Source organism: Cheilinus undulatus, linkage group 10 (assembly GCF_018320785.1).
Source record: "Cheilinus undulatus linkage group 10, ASM1832078v1, whole genome shotgun sequence".
NCBI classification, from domain to species: Eukaryota; Metazoa; Chordata; class Actinopteri; order Labriformes; family Labridae; genus Cheilinus; species Cheilinus undulatus.
Window position 1 is genome coordinate 35,723,691 of NC_054874.1, and position 16,605 is coordinate 35,740,295.

Here is a 16,605-nt window from a genome sequence, read left to right on the forward strand (position 1 = left end):
ATCAATCAGCCAAATAATTGAATTCATTCATATAAAACTGGTGTGAAAAGGGTAGCTGATGGGATGTGTCACTCTCCCATATCAAATATTTGGATTGCGCCTTGGGTTGATACAGACAGTCCCCCACTTATTCTCTGAAAATTGAACATTCGAAAAAAAGTGACATTTTAATTACAATAAAGTCGAACATCTTACTCAACAAATATAAAAGAGCTGATAATTGAATGCACTGTGCCACCAAGAGCCCTCATACATATCAATGCTGTCATTTTTTTGCTCTCTTTGTCAAACAGCTATGACAGTGAAGGACGGCTAATGAATGTGACGTTCCCCACTGGAATGGTGAATAACTTGTACACTGACATATACAGCGCTTTGACGGTGGACATTGAGAGCTCCATGTCAGAGGAGGAAATCAGCATCACCACGAATACCTCAACCGTCCGTGCCTTCTACACTCTGGCTCAGGGTAAGTTGACTGCACTACTCCAGCGGCTAGTTTGTAAGCTGTTATTTGTCATTGTTTCAGGGGTCGGAGGGGCAATGTTGAGTAAGCTTAAGTCGTGTATCATTACGGCTCAGAGGGTCTGACAGACGACAGAGTAAATGATTACTCTCTCAGTGTGCAGGGTTTGGGGTGACAGGGAGACACATCAACCTTGTATCTAAATAGTTTCTACTCTCTGCTAGAGCCAGATGGTCCAGTTATTTCAGCACATCATTCACAGCAGTCTTTTAGTAAAAATGATTGAATTTGAATATTAAAGCATAATTCAGCGCACCTATTCTTTTGTCAGAGGATCGTCTTTAGCATAAATCCTGGTGTGTAATCACCTCTGCCTTTGTTCTAAGTTGCTCTTTTGCTCTCTTTGTGATTACAATCATCAGACCAGTGTAGAAGTAGCTTTCAAGTGGGCTATGACAACTCGCTGAGGATTACCTATGCCAACGGGATGGACACCCACTACCAGACAGAGCCCCACATCCTGGCAGGCGCTGCCAACCCAACTGTGGCCAGACGCAACATGAGCCTGCCAGGGGAGAGCGGGCAAAACTTGGTCGAATGGCGCTTCCGCAAAGAACAAGCCAGAGGGAAAGTGATTGTGTTTGGACGGAAACTCAGGGTTTGTTGGGTTATTTTTTCGTCTTCCTTGAGGTTGTATATGCAAATGATCGGCAACCCCTTGCATACAAGAGTGGGTGTTTGCTTTGACTTTGTTTTCCCCAAGTGATAGAGTGTTAAATTAATAACAGGATTAAATATACAAGGTAAAAATCAGATTAAAACTTCAAAACAATGACGTTTTTTGTGTTTCTGTGGCTGTTTCACTCTTCTTATTTATTCGTGAAAAGCACTGAAATTTTGGAGTCACATTAAGATAAGATTCCTGATGTAGAGGTCTGGTAATATTTTAGCAATCTCCTTAAACCCACCTCTTCTTATTTCTCCCTTGACACCCAGATTTATGACTCAGGGTACTTCATGAACTCAGCTTTCGATAGTTGCATTGCCTTTGAGTAATCTTTTATTACTATGAAATTTAAGAGGTTATGATTTAAGTGTACCTGAATAACAGCCAGAGTGTCTCTCAGTTTAATGAGTCTTGTAAAAGGGGTGTAAATCTTGTGAGAATTATACAGAAATTCTTTTGAATAAATTAGAAAAAAATCATCCAAAGACTAGTATTTTTATGTTTTTATCATGTTTTCAGCATTAACTAACTGATTGTTTACTTATAGGCTTTTACCTCTCAGATATGTAATCATGATTAACAAAGGCAGTAGTAGGATTATTTGACATTTTTTACCTACCTGATTCTTATGTAAATCAAATCTTTTCCGCAGGTGAACGGACGGAACATTCTGTCAGTCGATTATGATCGCACCCTGAGAACCGAGAAGATTTACGATGACCACAGGAAGTTCCTCCTAAAGATTATATACGACACAGCAGGCCACCCTGTGCTGTGGATGCCCAGCAGTAAGCTGCTGCCAGTTAATGTGAGCCGCACCAGCAGTGGGCAAATCAGTGCCCTGCAGAGAGGTCCCACCACTGAGAGGCTAGAGTATGATAGCCAAGGCCGTCTGATATCCAGGGTGTTTGCTGATGGAAAGATATGGAGTTACACCTACCTGGAGCAGGTGAGAAAATAGCTTGACCAGAGGAAGCCTTATGTAAGATTTACTGTACAGCAGGCCTGTCATTTCCACGACAGGGTGAGTAAAGTCCCGGACATGAGGCAGAGGTCACCCCGAAGAGATTTTTTTTTGTTTTTGTTTTTTTTTTTGCTGTAACCACCAGCTCAGTTTACATAATTGGACTTTATGCAGATAGTTGGCAAACGCAGTGATTAATTTGCAATGCCTGTAGACTTAACAGCATCATTTACAAGGTTTAGACATCAAAAAGGAGGCTCTGCTTTAGAGGTAAGTCTCAAATGTATAGCCTGTCATTAAAATTCAGGGGCAAACTGTGGAAGAAATTCCTAAGAATATAACCTAGTTTATCTCACTCCTAATAAGCAACTTTTCAGGGTAAACCAAGAAAAATAAGGTGCAAAATGGTATAAATTTTTGGTTCTAAACTGGTAATACTTCAATGACAAATCATAGCCCAGGTTTAAATCAAATCATGGCATGAATTTTAAACATTTACCTCTTTTCTTTGTTTTGCTATTAAATAGCTGTGGCAACCAACATAAATGTGCATTTTTCACACAATTCATAGTACTACTGCATGCACTGCACTGCATGAAACTTTTGTCCTTCAAAATACAAGGGTAACATAGCCTTTTAACTTCATCTTCATTTCCACCCTCTGAAAACAGCTTTGCAACCAAACTTTGGGTCCTTACCCACCAGTTGAGAACCAAAGGTCTAAACTGCACAGCTAATGACCACCTCAACCTGACATTTTTGAGGTAGCAAGTTTTGGCTTTGTGGGTTTTGTTTGTAAAGATTATTTTTGCTCATTTACCTTTATGAGGTAGGACAGCTGAAGAGGGACAAGAAAGTTTGGGATTAGGGATGCCATGTACCAAGCAGTTGTAGACCTGAAGTCAAACCAGTGACCAGTGTGTTGAGGCTGGCTGCCTGTAAACATTGGATGTCTGCTCAACCAACAAGGCTTAACCATCGCCCCCTTTTATGTGTCAGTTTAGCTGATCTGTCTCAAAGTCCATAGAGGGGTGTACTCTTTTGCTTTGTGTTAATCTGAGAAACAGAGCTGACGACTGTGGCAACAATGTTAACTATTATACAATGTTCTTTACTTACTAAAAATAAATCTTAGGCTTAACAGCAAAAGAGGAGAAGAAGTGAAAGACTGAATAAATACAGAAACAACACACTGGACAGGCTTCAATAAAATAAAATCCTTCAATAGCCCAATTAAACTTAACAACTGTAATTAATACTCAGTTTGTGCTACTTTCTAACTTCCAGAAATGCAGCATTAGAAATGTTTAGAGCACAGGTTTTCAAACTTTTGCCTAAGGCACACCTGAGTTCAGGCACCCCATATTCATATCCTTGCAAAATAGCCTTTTTAACATGAGACAAAGTATTTTTAACTGTAATAAAGCTGTGGTAATAATGTGAGGCTGTACAGATAGCAATGGCACACCTAGACTTGCTTCATGGAACGCCAGTGTGTCTTGTCACACCATTTGGGAATCACTGGTTTGGAGAAACAGTAATGTTATTTATTAGGACTTTTAAGGCTTTGGGTCTCCAAGTCTGAAGTCCAACTGTGGAGTATTCTATGATAGATGTTGCATCATGGCAAGAAAGCAAATAATTCTGCATACATCTCTACCACGTAAATATCCTTGAGTTGTTTTGCAGTGTTTATTCAAGATAGCACTGAGAAGCTCAGCTATTAAAACATGCAGAGATTTCCTAAGCCCATCCTGTCTGCATCCTGCCATTGCGTGACCTGGAGAGGCCATGTCAAATCTCTGACATAAGGAACACAGAGAGCCCAGGGAGCACAGAGAACCTCTGTGTAGCTACGGATGACTAGGCATGACATTTTAACAGAAAGGGTCGCATGACTTAAGAAGACAGACAACACTTCAAATTGTATATACTGTAAATTAATTAAACTGGTCTCTGGGTAGAGGAAGTTAAACATGGCTTATGTTCCATGTTAACTAAAAGGCAATCAAATAAGCTAAAGCAAGCTGGATATACTGAATATGCAAGATTTGACAATAGGCTGCAGAACTGATAGCTGCTGACTCACAGTGGTGCAAGGAAACACTGCCTACTGTAATTTTCATATACCCTATTTCTCCTTTCACACAGGAAATATCTGCTTACTCTGGCTGTGCTCAACTGCCTGGTCTTAAACATATATTATGCATATCATACAACTCAACAAAACACTTGTTGTTTTTCTCTTTTCCCTCCAGTCCATGGTTCTCCTGCTCCACAGCCAACGCCAGTACATATTTGATTTCGACTCCCTGGATCGACTCTCTGCTGTAACAATGCCTAGTGTAGCACGCTACACCATGCAGACCATCCGTTCAGTGGGATACTACAGGAACCTTTATCACCCTCCAGAGAGCAACGCATCAGTGGCCGTGGACTACAGCGAAGATGGCCTCCTGTTGAGAGTAGCTCACCTGGGCACAGGTCGCAGGGTTCTGTACAGATACCGCCGCCAGAACAAACTGTCAGAGATCCTGTATGACAGCACAAGAGTCAGCTTCACATACGATGAGACAGCAGGTGTGTTGAAGACTGTCAACCTGCAGAATGAAGGTTTTATCTGCTCTATTCGCTATCGCCAAGTGGGTCCTCTAGTAGACAGGCAGATATTCCGCTTCAGTGAGGATGGAATGGTCAATGCACGTTTTGACTACACCTATGACAGCAGCCTGCGGGTCACCAGTGTGCAAGGAGTCATCAATGAAACTCCACTCCCCATTGATCTCTACCAGTTTGATGACATCTCAGGGAAAGTTGAACAGTTTGGGAAGTTTGGAGTGATCTATTACGATATAAATCAGATTATATCCACTGCAGTCATGACCTACACCAAGCACTTTGATGCACATGGACGTATCAAGGAGATTCAGTATGAGATATTCCGCTCACTCATGTACTGGATCACTTTCCAGTATGATGATGTGGGACGAGTAACCAAACGAGAGATCAAGATAGGTCCCTTTGCAAACACAACCAAGTACAGTTATGAGTATGATGTGGATGGCCAGCTGCAGACTGTATACCTAAACGACAAAGTGATGTGGCGCTATACATATGATCTCAATGGGAATCTGCATCTTCTGAACGCAGGGAACAGTGCCAGACTTCTTCCTCTACGCTATGACTTGAGGGATCGTATTACCCGCCTTGGAGATATCCAATATAGAATGGATGAAGATGGCTTTCTACGTCAAAGGGGGGCAGAAATCTTTGAGTATAACTCCAAAGGACTCTTGGTCAGGGTCTACAGCAAGAGCAACGGCTGGACAATTCAGTACCGCTACGATGGGCTTGGACGCAGAGTTTCCACCAAGACAAGCTTGGGCCAACACCTGCAATACTTCTACGCAGACCTGAGCTACCCAGCCAGAATTACACATGTATACAACCACTCCAGTTCAGAGATCACCTCGCTCTACTATGACCTGCAAGGCCACCTGTTTGCTATGGAGATCAGCAGTGGGGAGGAGTTTTACATTGCCTGTGATAACACCGGCACACCTTTGGCCATCTTTACAAGTAATGGCCTCCTGGTTAAACAACTTCAGTACACAGCATATGGTGAGATCTACTTTGACTCAAACCCAGACTTCCAGCTTGTGCTTGGGTTTCACGGAGGACTTTATGACCCCCTGACCAAACTGCTACACTTTGGGGAGCAGGATTATGATATAATGTCTGGGAGGTGGACTGTTCCAGATGTCTCTACTTGGAAAAAACTTGGCAAAGAACCAGCTCCTTTTAATTTGTACATGTTCAGAAACAACAACCCCATCAGTAAAGTCCATGAAGTCAGAGAGTATGTTGCAGGTAAGAGATATCAGAGTTACAGCATCTGCTTCTATTGATGATGATGAAGTTCTGCAACAAATCATTTTCAACCATTATTTATTCTGCTGCATTTTTTTTTCAGTGAATCAGAAAGTAGTGAACAAAGCATTATATTTGGCATATAAAATCTCTACCTTAAATGCTCACTCTTTTATTTGATTTAATATGATAGATATTTATAACTGGTATGATGAAATGTTAATCCTCATAACAGGGATGGCCTGTATTTTCAGATTCCAAAAATGGATGCAAATTACTGGAAATTTGGAATGTAAGTCTCACTGGTGTCAAGACACACAAGACTTTTCTTAAATGTGTTTCTTATAGACATTCAGATTTATTAATAACAAAATAAGGGCCCGGGACTGTCAGGGCTGTGCCAAATGCAAGGCACAATGGCATGAGGAGAAGCTAGACGTCAGTATTGTCCAAATTAAAATAAATCTTCTTAGGTAGCTCTAAAAGGGATGTAGAGGTACTTTTAAGTAAACTGAAACATTTTTTTAATTACATTTTTATGTTTTGTTTTGTTTTGTTTTTGTTTTTTTTCCACAAGTAGTGGATATTACATATACAGTACAAAAACATAAGAATGATACTAGATTTTTAAAAAAAAGTTCTTTTTGTTTTTTGTTTTTTTCAAATGAATCTGATTTGACAAAAAACATGTATTCTAAAAGCTGGTTCTTCAAAATGATGTAACATTATTTAAAAAAACATTGAAATACCTGTGTGAAGGTAGGTTTTTATTGTTTTGAATACGTGTATAATGAAAAAAAAAATCCCACCAGTGAAGATAGTATATATTTAGAATTTTATATTTTGCAGTTCAATGCAAACATTGCATGGTTAAACTAAAAGTTGACCATGTTCAAGTCACGTAATTACTGACATAAAAGTGCTAAATTGATAAAAATGCTGTAAATATGATATAGGATTGTATGTTGTAGTTTCTTTATCAATCTAGCAAACTTGGGTGCTGTTAAGCACAAAGCTAATCATTTGACCCTGTTGTGAGATGCGTTCTTTGTTTCAGTTCCAAGCTAAGAACAAATCCGATAATAAACTATGTGAGTCTCAGAATCATCTTAAAAACAGCAAAATTATGTTTTATTATCAAATGTCCTCTTAAGAATGGTTGGTGAATCCCTGTGGGATAAAAAAAAAAAGTTTAATTTGTCTAACTGCATGACGATTTCTTTTGAGTTCGGCAAAGTCCACCACATGCAGTTTCTGTGAATGTGTGTTACTCTCTTAGTACTATCTAACTTAAAACAAAAAGAAAGGAAATTTGTGTTTGGTACATTATTTCTTTGTGTATATAACAATGTTTCTTGGTAATATATCTTATACCGTTGGAAAGCCTGTTTATTACCCTTTTAAATGATGCCACATTAGTAAGGATCATGCATTTGTGGGATGAGCAGTAGAGCTGGGTATGTGGGTTGTGCCCATGAAAAATGTGCCAAATCTTCTCTGACAATGCTAAACAGCTTATTTTGCTGTTGCTATTGACTCTTGTTTTGAGCTTTTGGTACCCCCAGGTGCTGTCAGTCAGGTGCCTGATTGGCAGCACCTGTGAGCATAGGCTCTGCTACAGTGGTCGGTAGATGTCTGCTCCAAGAATTGGCATGCCAAGTTTGACTGATCTGGATAGGGCCCGTCGGTTGGGAAACTTCCAGCTGGTGTTCTGCAAAACCAAACTGTGGCATTGTTTGGAGTGAACCCTGGTACCATCTCCAAACTGAAGGCCAAGTTCCATGTAACGGGGGATGTCAGAGACAGGCTACGAAGTGGGCGTCCCAAGAAGATAACACCACAAGAATACAGTTTTCTCACCCTGTCAGCAAGAACTCTATCCTCCAAGATGACAACATTCGCCCCCCACAGAGCGGGGTTTATCAGAGACTACCTCCAGAATCTGGGAGTGGAGAGGATGGAATGGCCTGCCAGTAGTTCTGACCTTAACCCCATTGAGCACTTGTGGGATCAGCTTGGGCGTGCTGTTTGTGCCAGAGTGACCAACAAAACCATGTTGGCTGACTTGCGACAAATGCTGGTTGAAGAATGGGATGCCATCCTACAGCAGTGTGTGACCAGGCTGGTGACCAGCATGAGGAGGAGGACCAGGCTGTTGTGGCTATGTATGGTTCTTCCACATGCTACTGAGGCTCCCATCTGTTAAATAAATAAATTGTTAAATTGTCAATATGTCTTGTTTCTTCAAACTTCAGTCATCCAATCCACCAAACACCAAACAAGTGGCAATGGCAGAATCAGCTGTTTGGCATTGGCAGAGAAGATTTGGCACATTTTTCATGGGTGCAACCCACAAATGCGTGTTCCTTACAAATGCGGCACCATTTAAAAGGGTAATAAACAGGCTTTCCAGCAGTGTAAAATTTATTACCAAGAAGCATTGTTACAACAAAGAAATAATGTACTAAACACAAATTTCCTTACTTTTTGTTTTTATTTTTGTGTGAGTTTTGCATTTCTGCTAGCTCACAGCACAGTAATTAAGCTCTCAGCCCATGGTGATAGTAGTAAAGTTCAGAATGTGTAGGTCCCATTGCCTACCTCTGTTGGTCACGTGTTGCCGTTAATTGAGGATTTGTTTCAATCAAACCAGCACTTCACAAAGTTAATTTACTGAGCAGGATATTACTATTTTCTATAAATGCAGGATTATCACATAGTGAAGGGGAAATGTTGATTAGTAAGTGATGTGGTCAGCCTGGTCTGTGCTTTTATGTTCACATATGTATTTTGAGCAGTGAAGTGGTGTCTTGCACATTTTCAATCACATGTGGCCTTGTGTATGATGGTGGCTGCTGCACTTATGGTAATAATGGCAAATACATCAGCATTTTATAATGATGGAATAGGAACAGGACACAGACAACTATAAATAATGAAAAAAAGGTTTTAAAAAGCACAACTAACACATCAGATTTAAGCTTCTATTTCTGTTACTCTGCTTAATTACTTTAATTTGAATGTTTTGATTTTATTAATTTTTATCAACTAACTTTTAAAGGAGCATTTACGCAGCATACATTTAACACCAAGGTTTAGAAAAAAGCTATACAAGAGTAGTCATGTTACAGCTTGAATCTTTGTCTTTGATTTGTTTTCCTTGAACAGATGTGAACAGCTGGCTGGTAACCTTTGGCTTTCATCTGCACAACACCATTCCCGGGTATCCAGTCCCAAAGTTTGATTTAAGCATGCCGTCCTATGAACTGGTGAAGAGTCAGCTCTGGGATGATCTGCCGGTGGGTGAAATTAAAAGCTCTCATGAATATTGAACACAAAATGAACAGAATATAAAAAAGCAACTGTTATATTCCTCTGGCCAACAATACGCTTTGAAACTGTAGGGGATAGATGACAAAAAATATTGTTTTCACTGTTTCTCTCTAAAATCAGTACATCATAGCTGCCATCTCTTAATTGGATTGCTATGTATTTCATAGAATATCAAATTTAATTGGGTCTTATTTGCATAATGATATGCATAATAAGCAAAAAAGTGTACTTTCTTCCTTGTTGTTTTAGCGATAAGTTGAACATATTTAACACTGTAAGACTTCATGCTATTTGGTCCTACTACAGTTAAAAGAATCCTTTGAAGCTATTTATGATTTTACCAGGCTAAGACCTTTACACAAAAAGTGTAGCAGTAAAATTGTCATGGGGGATTTATCTACTTTTGGCTGAAGAGCGCAGCTTGAAAACACCATTATATTAGACAGGGATGAAAAACTTTGTGAGACAGAGCAGTAACTGGTTCTAAATGGCCTAGAAAGTCAGGTTCTGCCATGTTCAGGCATTAACGTTTCACTGCACTTTCCTACAGTCTATCTCTGGGGTCCAGCAGGAAGTAACCAGACAAGCACATTCCCTCTTGTCATTCGAGCGGCTGCCAGAGGTCCATCTCACTCGGGGTCGCAGAGGTGAAAAGTCTTGGCTGTGGTTCTCAGCAGCAATGTCTCCCATTGGAAGAGCTGTTATGTTTGCTATCTACAAAGGCAGTGTTCACACTCACTCACTCAATGTTGCCAGCGAGGACTGTATCAAGGTTGCAACAATCCTCAACAATGCTTTCTATTTGGAAGACCTCCATTTCACAATAGAAGGGCGTGACACACATTACTTTGTGAAGCCAGGCCTTCCAGATGCCGACCTTGCTGCGATGCACCTCACAAGTGGACACAAAACTCTTGAGAATGGCGTCAATGTGACTGTTTCCCAGTCTACCACAGTCATGGATAGTCGGACTCGTCGCTTTGCAGATGTAGAGATTCGTGCTGGCAATCTGGCTCTTCATATCCGCTATGGATCAACGGTGGATGAGGAGAAAGCACGGGTTGTTGAGCTTGCTCGTCAGCGTGCCCTTGCTGGTGCATGGGCGAGAGAACAGCAGCGAGTGCGAGATGGTGAGGAAGGCGTCCGACCTTGGACAGAGGGGGAGAAGAGGCAGCTTCTTAGTAGTGGAAAAGTTTTGGGGTATGATGGGTACTATGTGCTCTCCATTGAGCAGTATCCAGAATTAGCAGACAGTGCTAATAACATCCACTTTCTCCGGCAAAGTGAAATTGGTAAAAGGTAACAATACGAGGTGTATTTTCTGCCAAAGAGACTTTTTTGGTAGAGACATACTAGCAGACAGAATGAAAAGCAACTCTAATCAAAGGTTGCTGTATGTACCCTGAGTGTCCATGTGTTTTGTATAAAAATTCAAAGAACAAAAAATACAAGGGGTCAACAGCAATGCTGTGCATTGTGATCCAGGGACTACAGAGTAAATGTATAACTACACCAAGCCTTAACATGGCAATTACAGGTCAGTTCCTCTGTTGCACAAGTCTTTCGGACTCTGGACTCTAAAGCAGAGGAATAATGGTGTCTTTGGATAACAGTGAGCTAATTTAGGTGTATTATTATTATTATTTTTTTTTTATTTTATTTTCATTGAGAAAAGTCAGGCTCAACAGGAAGTATTATCAGAGCAAGGGAAATGTTTACATTACGTGTAACTGCACTTCTCTAGAAGTACAGGGCTGGAGAGCTGACATTGCTAGATCAAGCAATGTCCTTGAACAAATGTGTGTTTTTAAATCAGAGACTCCTGACATTATGGATATCCTCACAAAGCAGCCACTATGTATATCAGATTCAGCACTGTAAACATTGAAAACATCAAATTGTCTTATTCTCTTTGAGATGTTTTTAAACAGAAAAGAAGAAAAAAATGTTTTCATGTTTAAATACCCAATATTCATTGTGAAAAAAACGGACAGTTAAGGAATGAAGAACTCTGCTGGGCGGCTAGGGGGCACAGTTGTGTCTTGGATAGCACAGGGACACCATGTTTTGTAAATTATGCAAGAGTTCTATGTCTTTTTTTAAGAATTTGAGTAAATGTCTGTATTAGTCATATTAACAGTAATTTATGTTGTGTTTATACATGACAAATAAAGTCCAGCTGATTTTGGTTTTTAGTTTTTATTTTCTTAGATTTTCATGCTTTTTCTTTTTTTAAGTTATGTTTTTAATTTTATTGCTTATGTGGGGCTTCTTCACAATGCTCTGTTTAAGTAATTAACAGAAACCTGTGCATGTAGTGACAAGTATTTACAAGTGGTGATGTATCTATAACATGCAGTCAACTATTATTTCCACTAAATTTAATGTTTATTGGGCATAATGCCTTTTGACCTGGCTTCCTGTCCAATGAATATTTCATCAACACAAATATTTCATGAACCCATCTCACATAAACAAGGTTACAGTGGTTTCAAATATAGATCACATCCATGTTCTCAGTAGGTTTTTGTTTTATTATTTTTTGAATGTTCAATGCACTCATGGATTAAAATTATATTGGGGTTCTTTTTGGTGTGTTGTTTTTTTAAAGATTGGACAAAGTTGTACTGTTTTGTTGTGATCTTATAAATCAAAGGTTCAAAATGAATGCAAATAATAAGGAAATAGGATTAAGTGGATGATCTCTCAGAGGTAGTTTGGCTATCATAAATGCTTTATCTCTTTCCAAAAAGTTGTGTATGCATGGCTTAGCATTCCAAAAAATGAACAAAATCACAAATAGCATTAATGATTAAAACGACATAAAAACCAAAGTAGATAAATGCAGTATTAATTATAGGTGAGAAACTTTAAACCACTTTAAAGAAGAGTGTGTTTTTTGCAGCCAGCTTATAATGTAGATGATTGCCCTCATTTAGCATCAACCAAACAGGATTGTGTGTTTTAGTTTATGTGTGAACATTTGAAAGCTGTTTTTAATATTATATTTTGGTTTGATGAGCTTTCATACATTCATGCACATTCACGTAGGAGCTATTCATCAAAGCACAGAGGAGTTTGATGATGGAATACATAATACCGAAAACAACCCCTTCATATAAGACATTTCTTTTTCATGGTAAACATCAAACAGCATCTCTAACCAAATGGGAGGAGAAAATTCTTTGCTCAAAGGTTGTTTTACGCTGTTGTTTCTGACCTCCTCTCTTCTGATAGGGCACCCCACTGAGTCCTCATATGGTTTCAGAAATTTAAAAATGTTTTCTGACATATAAAATTCAACAGAGCTACATCTCTTTGTTTCTGAAAATCTAAAATATATGCCTTCAAAGCTCTCATGAGACTCCCTTAGGGTATACTTCCCCCTTTCACCACCAACCTATAATGAAATGTCTTATTAAAGTTTCTTGTGAGCAATTGTCGATTCTTCCTCCACAATGAAATTACAGTGAACTTAAAGGAACCCCCATTTGTTCTGAGATTTCTTTACAAAGAGTTTCAAACCCCAACAAAACCCTGCAAAAGAAAATCAGCTTTGCCAAGTATGAAGGCTTGAAGTCTTTGATTCTCTTAAAAGTCCTCTGATGCTCCCTAGTGGTACACAGTGCATAGTTCACAAAGGCTTCGTGCTGACTGTTTGTATCTTCTGGTACACTTATTAAAGCAGCAGCCAGCATGGCTCTTTCAAAGAAGTCAGACAATGCTTCAAATAACTTGAATTCTATTGATAAGTGAGGCAGAGGTTGGGAAAAACCTAAGACAAAAAAATCACTTGTGAATGCTCCAGGTTTAATTCAAAACGACATCAAATAGAATGGATAAAGCAGTTATATTGAAATGATCTGAAGTTCTGCTGCAGTATCACACTGTGACCACAGTCAGCACTGCCAAAGCAACAGTGCTGCGTAGCACTACGCCGTGTAACGAGGCCTACTTCAAAGGCTTATATAAAAGAGACAGCACGACTTTGCAAGAACATCAAAGACCCAAAAGCACCATGCAATAACCACATCAGAGAAATGGAAAAAATGAGCCATGTTTCATAATTCAATTGAGCCTCATTTTATGCATGCAGCGCAATGGTAGCCATGTTGAATCGCACAACCAAACATGAAATGGTTTTGCAATCCAACTGTTGAGGCACAATCATACACTAGAGCACCAAAGAGGAACTAAGGCATCATATACAAGTGACTAGGCTTGACGTCATGCATCTTGGATTTATGAGGGGAGGTTGTCAAAATGTCTTTTGCATTCATGCAGGTTCACCTCTGGTCAATTCTTAGAACATAGATGGCTCAGGGTGACATGCTCGGGCAGGGGGACCTTCAACTACATTAGTACAAGGACCAGATTTTGACTTGACAGGTGCACTGGGGGCCAGACTTTCAAATGAACCAAAATGAATTAATATTTACTTATAAAAGCTAAAATTGATCAAACATTAGATCATTCCTGATAAAACCACGTTTTTTTCCTCCTCACATTTTCTGAATTTAATCATCTTTTGAGGGTTGGATGGGGAGCTTTGGGGCCTGACGCCAGTTGATGGTCATCTCTCTAGGGTCACAGTGCTCTTCAAAGGGAGATCTTCTGGAGACACACTCCAACTGAGGATTATAGGAAATCTCCCAGAATGCCATATGACTCATTGGCAAGATTGCTGCTCAAACAAAAAAGTAAGTCTACAAAAGTACGTTTCCTGGTAAATAAGAACTGAAAATTACGTCAACCACCCAGTATCTCTGGCTATGTACCACTTGCTCCTTGTAATTAGCATTTCCCCAACATTTTTACCTGTTTCTGTCTTTGGGTACGGTGTCCTGATTCCTGTTGAAGTGAAAGGGTAGGTCAGTTGGTAAGGGTACATGACCCTTGTACAGAGATATTCCATAGGTTCACACCAAACCTAGTGTGATGGGAAATCTCCCAGAATACCTTGCAAAAAATTGTCAAAACGGCTGCTGAAGTGACAAAAGACATCCCCCGTAGTTTATTCATAGATAAAGATATTAACGTTATCATGTCATCTTAATGTTTCAATGTATTATGATCACTTAATATGAGGAGTTAGTTAATGTTACATTGGAATTTCCCAACTTGTGCCTGATAGCAGCAACACATGTGGCTAACAAGCACAAAAACATGCCAATTTCCCAAATGAGAGGAAATTAACGGGGCTGTAGAGAGCATGTTTGAAGTGTCTGTTAATGTGGTTGTGTCTGTTGAGGTAAATGCTGACGTATCAGAGTCTTTAAGGAATGCCTCATTTCCTCTTCTGTCTCTCTATTTTGATGGGTGAGTAGGATTTGAAAAATCTGAAATAGGACCTAGCCTTGACTTAATGCTGTTTCACAGCATTATGGCCCATTTGTTTCAAAAAAGCATTTAAAAAAATCACTTGTAGTAATATCCAGTAACATCGTCCGTCTGTTTACATAAATGCCATCACATACTACTGATGACACATCAGGGAGACGAAGGGCTGTCCAATTTCATAATGGGGAGATATCACCATTACACCTTGTAACTCTGAAGGGAGCTCTGTAAAGGCTGGGTTAAAATTAGAAATGTGATTATGGCTTGACCATCATTTTAAAGTTTCTTTAAAAATACTCTGATAAAAACTTAATTAGGATCATATGACAAAGAGGTGAGTAGTATGAAAACTTCTGTTGTTTAAAAGATTTTACAAATGCAATGCATAACCCTCGACATGATGTTAGAATTGTGCAATCAAGTGAATCGACTGAGCTGATTAGGTTTTTACAAACATATGGGACAGTCAACAGATTGAGCTCCCTAATGAGCTTCTAGTAAATAAAACAGTGTGAAGCTGTTTGCCTTTTCAAGGACATCATACATTTTGATCTTAAATTTGAATCCATACATGCATTGCAGCAAACAGTCACTGTTGTTTTGTAAAACTCATCTCAGTGTTGAACTGTTTGTGTCCCTGAATGACTTCTACCTGGGCTCTTTTTTTTCTGGAAACAAGTCTTATTAGATTTCAGACATACACAAGGTGAAAGCATTCATTATTGCTTTCACTCACCTTATGATTACAACTCACAGACGTTCTGCTCAACACAATATCAACAGGACCTGCAAAAATAAACACAATTTGAAGTGTGAGAGTAAACCAGAATCAGATCTCAAAGTATTTCCATGCTGGATTTGAAAAAACAGAATTAATTCAGCTGTAGGAGACTTGAACCTAGGATGTTACGTGAAGAGCAAATTCTTTTTCTCTGAGATTCAAAAGTCGCTGGATAATTTGAATTTAATCAAAGATTTAAATAAATGTAATACTTACAAATGCAAAGAAAGAAGACATTATTCATCCTCCAAGAAATCAAAACAGGCCATTTAAAGGTTGACATTATAAAGAAATCATGCACCCGTACTCACAACCTTGAAAGACTTTTTGTGAAAATGCTCCACACTTTTAAAACAATATAAAGTATGCATACAACAAAGAGAGCTCATACAGGTGAGCATTTACAGAAACAGCTTGTGTAACTTTTTTCTCCAAACACTGCAATGTTTGAACTGTTGAGATCAAAAGGTCCAGAAGACTTTGTTTTCTTGAGATGGCAGAAAAAACTTTATAATGATCCTGACAAAAAAGCTTTGTTCTGAGCTTTAACATAAGCTCTGTGTTCTTCTGGGCATAAAATCAAATTCTGGAGCTTTGAAATATCTTTGATTATATAATCATTTGATTAACAAAATCCCTCTTATATGCTAATCATAAAAATAAGCTGAAGTTACACAGCAATCAAAAGCACTTGTATTTGCACACACGTAGACATAAAGTTATAATAATACTACAAAGACAAATATCCCAATAATACTAAAAACTTGATGAATTGTAGCTTCATGCATGAAAGATAGATATATAGACAGATCCTTTCCTCATAGATAAGTTCATCCAACAATCTTCAAGATCTTCAAAATGCTCAAAGGTCCTTATTTTCTTTCAAAATAAAAGCAGGTCTGTATCCCTTGGATGACAGTATTAGGCACCCACTGAACAGCTCATTTATACAAATATCCTATAGCTAATAACATGGTTGCATCCAATGCATCAGGTTATACAGACATGGTCAGGACAATCTGCTGAAGTTGAAGTGACCTTGAATGTGCAGTGGTTGTTGGTGCCAGATGTACTTGTGAATTTCACAAACCGCTGATTTTCATGCACAACCATATTTAGGGTTT

At 39.0% G+C, this 16,605-nt stretch overlaps 1 protein-coding gene across 9 annotated transcripts in view; it reads left to right on the forward strand.

Annotated features, from left to right (window-relative positions):
• si:dkey-237h12.3 (teneurin-3) overlaps positions 1–11,937 on the forward strand; it is a 305,241-nt gene extending 293,304 nt beyond the window's left edge. For all 9 annotated transcript variants that reach the window (XM_041797163.1, XM_041797159.1, XM_041797167.1 and 6 more), the window contains 6 exons: positions 294–469; positions 889–1,124; positions 1,846–2,142; positions 4,416–6,027; positions 9,196–9,326; positions 9,911–11,937. In XM_041797163.1, the coding sequence (XP_041653097.1) occupies positions 294–469; positions 889–1,124; positions 1,846–2,142; positions 4,416–6,027; positions 9,196–9,326; positions 9,911–10,663 (3,205 nt within the window). In that variant the 3' untranslated portion in view covers positions 10,664–11,937. The remainder of the gene's footprint in view (positions 1–293; positions 470–888; positions 1,125–1,845; positions 2,143–4,415; positions 6,028–9,195; positions 9,327–9,910) is intronic.
• Positions 11,938–16,605: the final 4,668 nt, after the last annotated feature.